The 16,934-nt window shown below is 32.8% G+C and overlaps 1 protein-coding gene across 1 annotated transcript in view; it reads right to left on the bottom strand.

Moving 5' to 3' along the window:
• Window positions 1–1,285: 1,285 nt before the first annotated feature.
• CDH8 (cadherin 8) overlaps window positions 1,286–16,934 on the bottom strand; it is a 546,497-nt gene continuing 530,848 nt past the window's right edge. Inside the window, exons 11-12 of the mRNA XM_031950338.1 lie at window positions 4,501–4,752; window positions 1,286–3,409 (exon numbers count right to left, since the gene is read on the bottom strand). Of these exons, the coding sequence (XP_031806198.1) occupies window positions 2,916–3,409; window positions 4,501–4,752 (746 nt within the window). The 3' untranslated portion in view covers window positions 1,286–2,915. The remainder of the gene's footprint in view (window positions 3,410–4,500; window positions 4,753–16,934) is intronic.

Genomic DNA, 16,934 nt, shown 5'->3' with positions numbered 1-16,934 from the left:
ATCAGAAGGTTATACATTCGTGAGTTTCCCTACAAAGGAGCCCTGCAAAGCAGGAGAGTGTATAATATAACTCTGTTGAAGTAACTGCTTGCCTTCAATCCATTTGCAGTTAGAAACAATAATAGGCTGCTTAGCTCACAGCACCGTCTTCTACTCTACCAAACGTGGCTTCACCTAGAACTCAGTCCAATCTCAGTATGGAATCAGGATGTCATATTTCTGGCACTGGTGAGATTTCCATTTCTAATAGAGAGCATCACCTTATACAGAACAACTGATTAAAAGAGATTTTCTAAGGATATACTTTGCTTTCTGAAGTTTGACTGAGCACATGTCTTCTTTCATTTGAATTGCTTGTACAAATAGTATTTTTTCTTCCCCCTTTCCCCTACTATATCCCATTTGTCCTTCAGCCATCTTTTCAGTTATGTCAAACTTTTTATGACCCCATTTGAGGGTTTCTTAGAAAAGATATAGTAGTTTGTCACTTCCTTCTCCAGCTTGTTGTTTAGATAAGGAAACTGAGGCAAACAAGATTGAGTGATTTGTCTAGAGTCACACAGCTAATAAGTGTCTGAGGACAGATTTGAATGAAGGGAAATAAGTCTGTTAATAATTATTCTGATTGTAGCATTGCAATTATAGTTCTAATTATTATAAAGTTCAGAACCTTGAAGATACAGTATATGCCAACAGTAACTTTTCAGAAGATCAAAGACTTGATCAGTAGGCATACTCTCTATTAATGAAGATCATAAAGTTAATTTTTGTTTAAAATGGTCTTCATGTGAACCTGCAGTGGAAAAAGAAAATCATCATCTAGTGGCTAAAGCCAGAATTTTAAGCATTCCCCTATCTAGTTAAACTGGTCCTCTATTAACATACACAGAATACCAACAAGTCTTATATTGCATGACTTTACTATATCTGCTCATAAGGCAAAAACCTTGATAAATTATGCGGTAACTTCATGTCTAAAGGAGGTATCATAGGAAGATAATGAAAAGACTATTTTACCTAATTACATGAAAATAGAATCAAGTGAAATCTTGGTTAACAAAAGAATGTGCTACTGCTATAATATAGTATAGGATAATATGACAAATTGTACTGGGAGCCCTGAATTCCAGTTCTTGTTCCTCCCCTAATTAATTGTATAACTTCAAGCAGTTACTTCAATTCATTGGTTCTACCTTAACTAAAATTCTAGAGTTCCATTTACAATTGATCATTTTTTTAGGGCATGAACCAGACTAGAAGAAAAGATAAGACCAGAAGTATTTATAAAAATATATTTCACAAAGTAGGAAACAATACAGGAGTTTCTTTTAATACAATACATGAAGTAAATAAACAAACAATATAGCATCAAAGCAAAGTAGAAAATTAAAATGATTTGCATGTAATACTTGTTTATTTTACAATCTCTACTTCTAAATGGCAAGTTTGCAATACAAACTGAGTATGCTTGCAGCTTCTAGTGCTGTCTTGTCTTGGAGTGCAAAAGCCCCTGTGCATAACTATGAACATTAGATAAAGAAATGCTAATAACATAAGTAATAAAGTTATGTACAAACTGGTTCCTTCTCTAATACATTCTAATACATTCTAATACTGGTTCCTTCTCTAATACATTGGAGAACTATAAGCATGTTTCACTTTACTGTGTAATGTGTGGGCTTCTAAAAGGCTAGAGTTTAAATATTCACATGAACCAGTAGATTTCCGGATGTTTGTGCTTGTAGTAAAAACACCATATACTAGAGTTATGAACAAAATAGAAAACTGTTCAAAAGTTTCTCTGGGAAAATGTTATTCCTGACTTCATCAGTCACATAAAGCTTAACCACTCAAAAGAGATTGTTAGCTTCCCTTTTTTAATACATCATCGGCAATCATCCTTATCTGCTCATCAAAATGTACATATATTAAACATTCATTTTATATATATAGAAAACAATCTAAAGGATTATTAATGGATATAATTTTTTTCATATAGTCCCTTAATCTATAGATTACCAACCTTAATAAATAAAAGCAGTAATGGACATCAATAAAATATTTATCTCAAGGATTAAACAAATAAATTCACTCATCAATGATAAAACCAACAGTCTTTTATATAGTCCATCCATTCTGTGATACAGTTCATTTTGTGTCCTTGTGGAAGATGATGAAGTGAAAGATAAGAGTAATCCTTCTTCTAGAAACAAGCCTATTTTAATGGGATTTCTCCTTTCCCATCAATGAATGTGCAACCCTCCCCCCACCCTTCCCCTGGAATGAATTAAGAACATGTGAATATTTTAAGGCTTGACACAATATTTAAAGATGAGAAATAGTCTGTGGTTATTGGGCCAACAATTATGTACAATGGATGGTCACTGTACAGTAGAAGCTAGTAAGTCTTAACAATGCTCCTCATAGCTAGCATTGTACAGAAGACCAGGTATTGCTTTAAAATTTTGGTGACAGGATCTTTGTTGGCATTGAGGAAAAAACATGTTACTTTCTACACCCTGGCAGATGACATTATTCAGTAGCAATATCTCTGTAGGTCCATTTTTCTACAAAAGCACCATTTGTTTTGATTTTTTTCCTCTATTTCTTACATTGAAGACTAACCAAGATCCCAATCTCCATGTCCATGGTGGTCAAGTGAATATCGGATATCCAAAGACTTCTAGACACTCCACATACTTTACTTCACACTCCACAAGACTTATAAACCTCCTAACATATACTTTTGTAATTATTATTATTTTTTGGTTCAACATTACAATGTAGTTGATTTCATAGATGACTGGCGCTAAACTTGCCTCTAAAACAAATGACCACATTGGTTGTAACTAATAGGGAGGACCCTAGAATATTACATGAGTTTTCAGTTTCATAGGGAAGTTTATAATCCACTGTCAAGTTTCTTTGTCGCTTTCTCCAACTGAATAGAGTTCTCCGAGTCTTTTGAACCGAGGACCCCATTCACTGAGGTAGTCAAAATTCTGATCTGAGTCTGATGTTGAGGACTCCAGAGAACTGAGAGAGCCAGCCACTGAGCCTCGGCCTTCATAACCATAAATCTGAATGGAGTCATATGGCGGAGCTGTAGGATCATTATCAGCCTCATGGAGCCTCACGTTAATAAATTCATCAACATCCACACCATTTGGAACAGGTGCAAGTCCTTGTCTGGGCATAAATTGCAGATCAGGTTTTATATCTTTCCGGGGCAAAAATCCATTTATTCCATCTGGATTCTGTAAAGTTGCAATGTCAAAAGCTTCTGTATCTTCTTCACCACCTCCTTCATCATCATAACGGATGATATTTTCCCTCACATCTTCATCATCTTTAATAATCAGAGGCTCATTTTTATGTCTTCTCAGAGTTACAAACAACACCACAATGACTGAAAGGAAAATATTGGATGAGAAACAGATTAGTCAAAACAAGGTACAATCAAAGAAAAATATGCTAATCGTTTTTCAAGAGACATATTCCTTATTATCTTCCAAATTAATTTAAAAGATCTTATACATGCATGGTAAACTAGTGGAAAAAAAAGAATTCTGTGCTATTTCTTATATTTAGACTTTAATATAACATCACTACATTTCATATCAAAGGAAAACAGAAGAGGGGAAAAGAAATATCAGAAGCATATTAACTGATAGGGGTGAGGGAATGTATAGTGGAGAAGCATTGATGTAAACTTCAGAGTCTTGAGCGATGAGTCCCATTTTTTTAACTTCTACTTTGGCTTCCTGAATATGTTGTGCTAATTAAGCCCAAATAAAATATTTTTATTTCACATTCTAATATCCAATTTATTTAAGGATCTTCCATTCCAATATCATAGACAAGTCACATGAAGTAGCCATTTTTTTGGTATAATATGGCATGTGTATGTGTGCTTATATACATTTAATGTATACATATAATGTATTTAATATATACTTGTATATATACAAGTAATGTATATAATGTATATACATTTAATGTAATAGTGTCCTAGTATAAGTAATATTAATTTTTATACATTTCTCCTCATCGTTTATAAAGTGTTTGGGAGAAAAGGGACTTAATTTCCAGTTTTGTTATTCCATATGTGGGAAAAAAAAAAAGTGTTTTTATAAGTTACCCAGAGGTCTTCAATGAAAAGACTAATCTGAGGAATTTCTAAGTTGATTCTCACCATCTCTAGCATGCCTTTTCATTCCATGTTGTCAAAGATTCCAGTTCAGAACACTGAATCCAATCCATACTATTTCTATAACTCAGGAATATTATTGTTTTCTTCCAATATCTGCCCTCCTTTCAAAATATAAACCATAATCTCAAATATTTGAGAAAAGGAAAAGTAGTGCCCCCAAAAAATAAATTTAAAAAACAAAACATTGTGAACCCTTGGTCTAGAGAAAATCAGTGTGCTTGAGTTATTTCTATTCATTTATATACCTGACAGATATTAGTTATCAGATTATAAAACAGAATACATACCTAGTAGTAGAATGATGCATGCTAATATAGCAATTAATGCTCCCATACTGAGTCCAATTGGAAGCACGTAAGCTTCAACATTACAAGACTGTACAACTCCATCACTGCTGCAACCACAGACACGAATGGTTAGAGTGCTGGTACTACTCAAGGGAGGGTTTCCACTATCACTGATTATGATTGGTAAAAGATAGATTTCTTGCTTCTGGCGGTTGAATCCACTATGTTTTGCCAAAATACTGAGAGAATTATCTGGAAAAAAAAAATCAAGAGAATTTGCATCATTTCAAATTAGCTGCTCTTTTTTTTTTTTTTTTTTTTTTTTTAATTGTGCCATTCCAGCTGCTAAGCTTCCCCTTGCCTCCTATCGAACAGCATCATTTTTGTTCCTTAATTTAAAAGTCATTTATTAAGTAGCAATAATATGCCAAGAACTGTGTTGGGCCCTGGGGATATAAAGATAAGACTGAAACAGATTATGCCTTCAAGGAACTTGTATGTTAACTAGAACACTCACACACACACACACACACACACACACACACACACACATTCTCAAACACACACATTATCTATGACTTTTCAGGCTCCAAGATCAACAAGTTGATTATGGTTCCAGTACCCTTTAGCAAATAACTTTTAAGAACATGATCCAAGTGTACTTTTCATTAAAAGCAGCACAGCGTAGTAGATAGAACACCTACTTTCACAGAACCGGGGCAAACAAGAAATAGTATTAAAGAGTTTTGCAAAATTCCCTATGCTATATAAATGTGAATTACTATTATTATATTTATGACTATCATTATTAATTATTATTATTAGGCATTCCTAGGAATCCAAAATTTTATCAGATTCCCAAAGTACAGTAAAACTAGCAAGAAGGCAAGAATTAGAAATTGGAAGAAGAAAAGCAAAAACATTGGAGGCAAATGTGAGGATGAGATATATTTGAATGCCTTGACAAATGCTCTATCAGAGGGAGGTTAAACAAAGTCGTTAGATCAGCCATGCTGCCTGGCATTAAGGTTTCAAAGAATGAGTCACTGACAGTATGATTTTCACATCCATTAAAATATAAACATGTCTATAATGCCTTGCTGATCAGCAGTCAACCTGACATGATGTGCTCATTTGTTTAATATGTTCTATGGATTTCCTTTGGTTATGCCCCATTATACAATGCTTTTGGGAAGAAGGATATCTACAAACGATATTAAGCCATGGTGTACCCAATGATCCAAAGATCTTTATTTTACATGACCTAGAAGGCAGACACAGCATGCGAGAGAACAGTCCCTGAGAGCAGACAATAAATAGCTGTGCTCTATTTGGGGAATGTCTGTGACACTTTGGAGCACACTTAATTAGCTCATGGAACATTGGTAAAAGATTTCACATGCTATAGTTCAAAACAGAAGATGCGAATTGTTCTTCAAAATGTAATTAATACAAATCATAATGATGCTTGTATCTTTTGATAGTTGACATTATTTGTATGTAGTGCTATCTTTGCACAATCTTATTTCTTTGACATTCATAATAATAACTTACAGACTGAAGCAGGAATATAAAAATGAGATCTATTTCCTTGACTGCAAAGGAAGCATTATAGTATTTCTAACAATAAAGTCACATCAGTTCCCTTTATCTTCCTGCTTTGGAGTGGGGAGAAGGATTGCAAGGGGGGGAGAGGGGGAATAATACCAAAAGAACAAAAACCTTCAAACGAAAAAAAGAAAAAGACAAAATAAACCAACTAAAAATCCCACAGCTATTCTGCATAAGAGTGTGTGTGTGTGTGTGTGTGTGTGTGTGTGTGTGTGTCCCTCCTTGCAAACCTCTCTAAAGACCAAGGTATTAATATTGTCATTTTGTTATTATTATCACTGATATATTTTTTTCGGGGGTGAGGGAGGATAATAAGGATTTGCTTATATGGAAAGTGAGTAGGCTCTCTTTGATCTATTTTGAACCTCTATTAGTAATAGGCGGGAAAATGAAATTGCATTAAGTTTGTGCAACAGGTTATATATCTCTCCAAATGAAGATCTTTTTTAAAAAGAAGGGAACAGGGACAGCTGGATAGAACAGTGGATAGAATTCTGGCTCTGAAATTAGGAGGACCTGAATTCAAACCTGGCTTCAGATACTTAACTTTCCTAGCTGTGTGACCTTGGACAAGTCATTTAACCCTAATTGTCTCAGGAAAAAAAAAAGATAAAGAAAAGAAAGAAAGAAGAGAAGGCAACTGGGAGAAAAACTATGAGGTCTTGTATTCAAATACTTGAGTGAAAGGTTATTCTATATACATAGACTTTCCATCTCATCCTTCTATCTGTGCCTTTACACTTGCTGTTCCCATGCTAGGAATAATTTAGCTCCTCAATTTCACCTCTAGTCTACTTTAACACTGTGTTTAACCTTTCTGTCTTATTTTTTTTTTCTGTCTCTGCCTCTCTGTGCCTCTGTGTCTCTGTCTCTCTATCATTGTCTCTGTTTCTTTTTATCTCTGTCTCTGTGTCTGTCTTTGTCTCTGTTTCTCTATCTCTCTCCTTCTCTCTCCATACATACATATATGCACACACGCACATACAGAGGCAGAAAAGTCACTCAACATTTGGAACCTCAATTTGTTCATCTGAAAAAACTGACCTAAAACAGCACTTTTGTGGTGTCTTTTAGTACTCATTTGAGAAAAGGTATTTTATAAATCCTAAAAAGTTAATGAGTGAATTATTATTCATATTAAGAATAGAGAAATGTACACCAGGTAGTACCTCACTGGGTTGTGATAGAATTTCTTGAGAAATTGTATATTTTATTTGGAATATGTTTTTATTCAACAACAACCACAACAAAACAAAACAAAAAAAAAATTATCCAAATATCCACTTGGCACCACTAAGGGCCTGGAGGATAAACTAAATATAATTATCAGATCACCTACCAGGAAATACTATCAACACCTTCTCTATTATTCAAAACACAGATGAAATAGAGTTGCCCTTTTCTTTTTCTTTGCCTTCATATATTGTGATGTTTCCCCAAAGTGTGACTCCAGAGCTGTGGCCTTGGGTAACTCAAAGATTATTGTGGCAAAGTAAAGCTTTGATTGATCCCAGCAAAGTATAAAGGATTCAAATATAGTTTGTGATAAACAAAATTGTTATCAGCTATCAACAAATAAAATCACCTCTAGCAGTAAGTTGGCTAAAGGGTGATAAATTTTTGGCAGAACAGCTATTGAAGCAGATATTCAATGCATATTAAATCATGATGCAATTTGTTATATGTGGCTGGAGTAGGCCCAACTACTAGTAGGTACTATTATTATCCTCTTTCTACAATTCTGGCAGCATTGGTTAAGTGACTTGCCTAGAATCACTCAGATAATGCCTGAGGCCAGATTTAAATTTGAGTCTCCTTGACTCCAGATTCAGCATTCTATCCATTTTACCACTTAAGCTGCAAAGATCAGTTGACAGATCTGGAAATATTTAGAGTGGAGGAAATAAATAAGCTACCTTTAAAGAGGAATAGTTTCCAGAGTGATAGCATTTAGAGTACTGCTCTCTAGTAAACTGCTCTGATTCCAAGTCTTATTTTATTCAGTTCTGGCTACCCTATTCCAAACAAAACAAAACAAAACACTGATAAATTGGAAAATACACAAAGGAGAACTAGGGAAGTGAAGTTTTATCTAAATCAGTTGAAGGAACCATGGATGTTTAAAAAGCTGGTATATGCGATTTCAGAAGTCTAGGTAATTCCTTCTTGCAATTAATTGACCCTCAGAGTATAAGACAAATCAAGTTTAGTTTGGTGAGATATTCAATTGATAGAAGTTGTGACAAGCATTATTTATGTTTGAGGTAAGGTGAGGAAAAGCTCCCTGACCATTAATGTTCTGCCAAAATGTAATATAAGGTCTTAGGGAGCAATTTCTTTTCATTTCACTGAAGGTCTCCAACTAAAGATAGGAAGGCCACTAGGGTATATTGTAGTGAATATTAATTTTCATATTTGGATAGAACTACAGTGTTTTTGAGGTACCTTTCAGCTTTAGGAAGATGATTAAGTTGGAGAATGCATTTAATATACTAACATTCACCATGTTCAAAAAGAATGTGAGGGATGGAATAAAGCAATTAAAAACAAAAATAAGAAATAAGAAGAAACCTACCAAAAGGCAATGTCTATGGAAAATAGAATAATATATAATACATTTATATATGCACATATGCACACATGCATACATGAAACAGAATCCCAAGTTGCCAGTTCAGCTCAATTTCTATAACTGCACTACACTACTCATTTTTCAGTGACTATTCATGGTGTCAGACTTCCTGCTCTGAGCTCCACAATTCTGTCACTACTTTTGAGTCTTCCTCTCCCTTCCTACAAATATTTCAGCATCCAACAGTAATTCAGCTGAACTCATCTATCCCTTGATAAGAAGAGGCTGGTTAACTTGTCTAATTTCAATGATATGGATGGGAGAGTCAATAATGTAAAATTGGGAGAAATTATATTAATGTTGAGCTGACTCAAATAATTACTAATCATTTATATGCCTACTAAATGCCAGGCACTCTCTGAGCCACTGAGAATACAAATGTAAAGGTATAAATAATATTTATTTGTAGAAAATTTATATTTTAACACTATCTTAACAGAAAAAAAGAGTAGGCTTCTAGGAAGACAGATGAATAAAAAATGGGTTATAATCATGAGTTACTTTCTACATCCCAAAAATAAAGGACACAAAGGGCACCAAAAATAAGGAAACAACAAATCAATTAGTGGAAGGTAAAAGTACAAAGCAATATAGTATAATGAGAAATGATGTGCAAGCAAATAATGATTAAAGTTGGTCCATGGACCAAGCAGAGAGTAACAAAAAGAATTACCAATGAAGAGGAGATGGTTAAGATTTTCATAGAAGAAAACTCAACAATAAATTTACAGAAAGTAAAAATAACAACAAAATAAACAAACACTTCTTAAGATGAAAAGAACAACTATTTTAGAAGAAAATAACAAAGTCTTTAAATGAGAGAGATGCTGTAATAACCATGCAATATTATAAATTTCAACTAAAAGAACCATATAAGTAATGATTAAACAACTGCAAAAATCTCAAAGAACATTAAAACAGATGAAACATTTTCGAAGAAGAAATGTTTGGAAAATGGGAGGAAAATTATAGATCTCAAAGATTAAAAAGACAAACTTGATAATAGACAATTTGTATAAATGATTAGAGACTACTTCCAAAATAGATGTGAAACTATGTAAAACTCTGTGAAACATAATAAAAGATGAAAAAATTTAAAAAGATGTTATAAGAAAAAAAGCAAATAAAATAAAAGTAAATTTAAAATGGGAAAAATGCATATTTTGTCTACAAAGCAAACTAATTGACTAGCGTCCTGGAAATAATAGAGATAGTTGCAGGATTGCTTTCCAGAAGAATAATGCTTAATGGATGGTGATGGATTCTTCGAGCAATTACTACCTATGCTTCATGTGTAGTTCACAATTATAGAAACTGAAGCAATGTTATTTTTTTTTGATGATTAAAAAAGTAGCTCCTATAACCAAACCATGGGTAGATGAATCAGAAAAATAGAATTATAAATCCATATTAGAAATGAGCATACGTACATACATTTAGGATACAATTTTAGCAGAGTCTAGAGGATTATACCAAGATATGACCAGACTGGAGTTAAATGAAAATTGAAAGGATGGGTCAACATTTGGAAACATTTGGTATACATATAAACACACACACACATATGCACATATAGTATTTGCAGAGAAATATGTATATGTATATAATTAAGGTCCGTATATACATTTAAATATATACATTATATATACATATATATATATATATATATATGTATATATAATGTATATATTTAAATGTCTGTTGGGGGGAGAAGCTATTTAAGGGAAAAGAAAAAAGTCAATCTAACAATAAGCAATTAACTGAGCATCTACTATGAACAAGATACTCTGCTATATAGAACATCCTATGAACAAGTCAAAGTTGTGGAAGTCCGGGGAAAGTCAGAAATGTAAATAGAATATTTACATTTCATGTAGCTGGGAGGAGATTCAGAAACCAGGGAAACAAATTAGATTCATATGGAATTCATTTTTGTATTCTTTGATCTAGCAGTCTCAACACCATATAACCCCAATAGAGGGATAGTAATAGAAATAAAGGCCTACATGTATATCAAAATATATTACCAATATTTGTAATAAGCAAGTTTGAAACGTACTATATAGCTATCAATTGAGAAATTTCTGAAAAAATTGTGGTATATGACTGTAAGTGAATATTATTTCACAATATAGAATTCAGTTACATATGAGAAAATTTATATGACATAAAAAGAAAAGAAAAGAAAAGAAAAATAGCAAATACAGTTGCTATAACATAATTAAAAAATGCATCTAAATGTAAAGATCAGTGGTTGGTGGTTAATGTGATATTGATATTCATTTCTTACTTTCTGTTAAGAAATATTAAATCATATTTGCAAATACATATTCTGTTGGTCACAAAGGCTTTTTCAGATGGTTTTACTCAACTTTTTTGGAGGCATAGAGACAGAGAAGTTTTATTGTTGGAGGCAGAGTGGGTTGTTCAAAAGTGTTGAATGAAAATAAAATGCATCACAGTTGGGAGGTAATGTCTATTTACAAAAATCAGAAATACTGTCACATAGAAGAGTTTAAAATAATCATCTGTGTTTCTTTAGATTTAAGAATTGAGAACAATGGAAGGAAGTTATAGGGCAGAAGATTTCAGTTTCAACATAAGAAAAAATTTAAAGCAATTACAAAAACTTAAATAGACCATTCAACCTCAAAAAGCATTGAAAATTCTCCATCTATGCAGTAGATTCAATAATAGAAAATGAGCTGGAAGCAATTTTGCAATACAGAATGTTAGAAAACAGAATGTTGAAACTGGAAGAGAGCAGAAAAATAATCCAGTCAAATTACCTCATTCAATAAATAATAGAATAATTGAATACATATTAATTGTAAGGCATAAGCATTAGAGACTATATATTTTGACCTTTATTTTAATAAGAAGCCTGAACAAGCATCCTCTCCATACATCTCTCCCACTCTTACTCCTCAGTAAGTAGTCACTGAACTAAGGTCTATTTGAATCAGTTCCATGAGGAAGCAGTGGATATCTCCCCTGACTTTTTGGCTGGATTTTTCTTTTAACTTTCAATTTCCCCCTTACATTAAGCTTAAATCTGTTGCTTTCAGGCTTCCATCCATTGTATCTAGGTTCGAACTCTGAGGTCACATAATCAATCTCTTTATAGAATTATGGAATTTTACAGTTAGAGGAGATCTTTGAGGCTCTATAATCTATTCCATACATGAAATGAACATTCACCGTACATTATGACTGTCATTCAAAGTTGGTAGCTATCATCTTTCCCCTTTCCCTATCTTTTCTTAATAATAATTTCTTTCTCTACTTTAGCTGCCTACTAAAACTATCATGTATCTTTCAAACAATTATTACCTATACATGACTCTCAGAATCATGCATAATTCCAGAGCAATAATTAAAAACTTTGTTTTTCAAACCTAAATTAAGAATTTTGTTTTTCCCTATTAAATTGCATCGTTGTCCATTGCTCTAGCATGTTAAAGCCTTTTTGAAAATGAAGCTTTTTGGTATCTACAAATTTTTATAAGTATATCTTTTATGTCATTGTCACTTTTTTCAATATACATGAGATTGATCACTGAAGGAATGTATAAGAACCTTCCTCAATTTTTTTGTTCAGTCATCTTCAGTTGTGTCTATTTTTTCGTGACCTGTTTGGAGTTTTCTTAGCAAAGATAGTGGAGTAGTTTGCCATTTCCTTGTCCAATTCATCTTACATAATAGGAAATAGAGGCAAACTAGGTGAAATTTGTCTACTAAGTGTCTGAGGTTAGATTTAGACTCAGGTTTTCCTCACTTCAGGCCCAGAACTCTATTCACCAGGTCCCTTAGGTGCCAAGTCCCTCAACTTAATACTGCCCATATAGATGGGTCTTTCAACCAATTGAAGTCACCTAACTATATTAGTATCTTAAATATAGATCTTCATTTTGCATAAAAGTATGTCACAAACGATGACAAAATAAGGAAACAGAGGCCCAGCAAGGGCAAATAAAATACATAGTAAGTTATAAAGTCAGATTTCAACCCCCTAGCCTTCTGATTTTAAATTTAATATTCATGCCATTACATCAAACCAAGTCATAATTCCCATATATCAGGGAGTATATAAATAATTTTTTGCACTGCATTTGAAAGTCAAATTGAATAGATTCTGATTTTTCTTCCAACTTTTCATTTCTTATATGCTAGGAGGAAATGTCTATAGACAGTTGACAACTGTGCGATATACTTATTGAAAAACTAAGCATTCGAAATCAAGAAATAAATGTTATTTTTCTTTTACTATTCTTTTGTAATGTAACATAATCATATGGCAATAATTTTAGGTTTTTGAGTATTAAGGTAGGGAGATAGCAATACAAGTCTAACTAAGTGTGGGAGACAGATATTGTCCAGGGGATTAAAAAAATAAGTTTTTCTCTCACGCACACACAACACAAATACCATCTCAGTATTAAGATATATATATATATATACATATATATACATATATATATACATATATATACATATATATACATATATATACGTATATATATATATATACGTATATATATGTATATATGTATATATATATGTATATATATGTATATATATGTATATATATATGTATATATATATATATATATATAAGTTCATAAGATAGTACACCCGTGATCTCAGTTAATCATATAGTCCAGATCCCTCATTTTAAAAGTAAGGAAATCATGCCTCGGAGAAATAGAAAGATTTATCCAAAAGCATAATCTGGTATAGTTGGTTAGTTAATGTAGTTCAAATGACTTCAACTTCCTTCTAGGTATTAACTCATAAAAAAATTACTAGAGGTGTGAACAAATACACTGAGATAACGATATGTCCCTGAAACCAGACTGTTTGATTCTAATGATTCTTGAGAGTCAATGGACTTGAATTCAGAAGATTTGGGTTCAAACTATAGTTCTACAACTTGAAAATGGAGCAGCCATGAACAAATCATTCTGATTTCTACATCTTATTTTCCATACATGTATTAGATGGTACAGTAGAAGGAATGATAGACCTGGGGTAAAAGAAGACCCAAGTCTGAATCTGGGCTCACACACTTATTAACTGTGATCCTGGGCAGGCCTGTTTGCTTCAGTTTCCCCATCTGTAAAATGAGCTAGAGAAGAAAATAGCAAACCATTCTAATATCTTTGCCAAAAAGACCCCCATTGGGATCAAAAAGAGTTGGGCCAAACTGAAACATAACCAAAAAAATGAAGGTAATAAATCCAGCCTAGCCAACCTCAGATAATTGTTGTAGTGAAGTGAAATATTGAATACAACTGCATTTGTTTCTACTGGGCTTATATCCCAAAGAAATCTTAAAAGGAGGGAAGGGGACCCACATGTGCAAAAATGTTTGTGGCAGCCCTTTTTGTAATAGCAAGAAACTGGAAACTGAATGGATGCCCATCAATTGGAAAATGGCTGAATAAATTATGTTATTTGAATGTTATGGAATATTATTGTTCTATAAGAAACAATCCACAGGATGATTTCAGAGAGTCCTGGAGAGACTTACATGAACAGATGTTAAGTGAAATGAGCAGAACCAGGGGATCATTATACTAGGCAACAATAAGATTATATGATGATCAATTTTAATGGACGTGGCTCTCTTCAACAATGAGATGATTCAAACAAGTTCTAATTGTTCATTGATGAAGAGAGCCATCTATACCCAGAAAGAGGACTGTGGGAACTGAATGTGGTTCATAACAGCATTTTCACTCTTTTTGTTGTTGATTGCTTGCATTTTATTTTGCTTCTCTTTTTTTCTTCTATGGCATGATAATTGTGTAAATATGTATATGTATATATAGATATATATATAATATTGGATTTAATATATATTTCTATCATGTTTAACATATATTGAACTACTTGCCATGTAGGGAAGGACATGGGGGAAGGGGAGGGAAATTGGAACACAGGGTTTTGCAAGGACTAATGCTGAAGAATAATCCATGCATATGTTTTGAAAAATCAAAATCTTTAATTAAAAAAAATTATGTAACAGCATTGTAAACTTTAAGGCACTAATTAATGGGAGTTATTCTTTTTGAAAGATACATGTTGACTATCTACATTGATCAAATTTATGGCTAATTACTTAGATATTTCTTATATTTGGGCTAATTTTATATCTGTTTGGCTTAATTCACAACTCATCTATCTTTTGGTATTTAGATCCAGAAGGACATTTAGCATGTGTATGAAAAAGTGATCTCATTCAATAGTGTGGTACTAGTCCAATTTGTCTTACATTGTTAGCTGTGGCCTATGACTAAAGACAGTCTGAGAGGCCTATGGAAAAGTGGCAAGGAACCTGGGTTAATAAAGGCACATGGTAAACAAGAATGCTTTCTTTTATGACCAAATTAATGGATGAAGAGAAGATCAGTAGATATTATGTCTTTTTGAAAAGTGGCTCCTGACATTTGACTTGCAAATTGAATCCAAATTGTTTTAGTTGAGTCATATGGAATGCAAGTGACTAGAAGGTCAAAACCAAGGGGAAATGGCAGTCTATTTAGTCAAGGATGGCAATCTGAATAGGGAGAGCTAATTAAATGATTATTCTTTATAAATAAACAACAGATACAGCACAAAAATCTAGCAAAGAACATAACAATACCAACATAAATACTTGCACACACATTGGGAAATAGTTATGTATACAATCCAGTATTAAGGATTAACAATAAAAGAAGATCTATAGGATGAGTATTTTAAACAGTAGGATATGTTAGAAAGAGAGAGGCAGTAATGAATTAATAAAAACCAAGAATATGTTAAGCCAGATTCTCCCAGAACCATTATAACTTCCTGCATAATTCAGTGACAATATACAAGCCACAGTAAATACGCCATAAGCTCCTGGATATTTCCAGCAGCCTAATTAGATCACTAGTTTATTTGTTGCTACCTTCACCTAGTCCTCTACCCATCTGAATTAGAATATCCAACATTTAGCCCAATGATAGTGAACAGTAGTTCTTCTGCAAGGGGGTATTGTATGGGAGAATCTTGGAGACAGGGAACCTAGATCTGAATTGCGGCTCTGACATTAGTTGTTATTGACCCAATGCAAATTTTTTCACTGCTCTGGACATTACTTTTATTCTCCTTAAAATGACAAAGGTGACAATAGATAAACAAAAATCTCTTCCAAATTTCATAGTTTCACTGGATGCTGTTTGTTTCAATGGCTGTGTTTATATTTTCTCTCAGTATTTCCTAAAGGTTCATTAAAGTCATCCCTTCAAAAATCTTCAGATCATTGTGAGGACCCTAAATTCCTGGTAACTAAACCAGTAGAGATCAATTTATCAAGGCAGGAAAACTTTTACATATGGTCTTAGTAATTAATGGACATAATATTCTAAATTTTAATCTTCAATTTGAATCAAAGTATATGCCCATTAATCAGGAAATGCCTAAAGAAACTGTAATATGTACATATAACTAAAGCAACTTTATAGGAAGAAATGACATTTATGAGGAATTCAGGGAAACATGGGAAGATTTGTATAAATCCATTCAGAGCAAGAAAAGTATAAGCTGGAGAACAATATAATATACTCAATAACTATAGTGATGTCATTAAAAGAACACTAATTAATTTAGTGTTAAATTCAATGAGTAACCTTTTGCCTAGATAACAAATACAGAAACACAATTTTCCACTCTCAGTATTAATATGACATCTATAGCTATGGAATTGTTTTATGCTAATGTATGTGACTATGGTGTCTCTTGCTTTTAATTAGTACGTTTGTTTTGTTAAAAGAGAGCATTTTTGTTGGGGAGACTGAAAATGAGGACTGAATAGGGAAAATAGAAGTGTTTTTGTACTGGATAAAGTGACAGTCTCTGGGTCCAAAAGATATAGATCTAAGGTCTGCTTGTAAAACAGACTGATGGTGTGATAATGGAAAGTCTATTAATGTCCTTCTGGAACTTTGTAATTTACAGAATACTCATTCATCTGAATCAGGAGTAGTAGTTTCCTTATCAAGTATTTCCTATAACAATAATTTCATAGGTCCAGACCAAAATAAAAGCAGTTACAGTTTTTAGAGTAAAGTGTACACAGTGAATATATGTGTGTGCACATATGTACATATGTATATATCAATAATACATACACATGTATATTTATATGTATCTATATGTA

Source organism: Sarcophilus harrisii, chromosome 2, assembly GCF_902635505.1.
Source record: "Sarcophilus harrisii chromosome 2, mSarHar1.11, whole genome shotgun sequence".
NCBI lineage: Eukaryota > Metazoa > Chordata > Mammalia > Dasyuromorphia > Dasyuridae > Sarcophilus > Sarcophilus harrisii.
The sequence above is the reverse complement of the archived record's forward strand: the minus strand, read 5'-3'. Positions and strand labels throughout refer to the sequence as shown.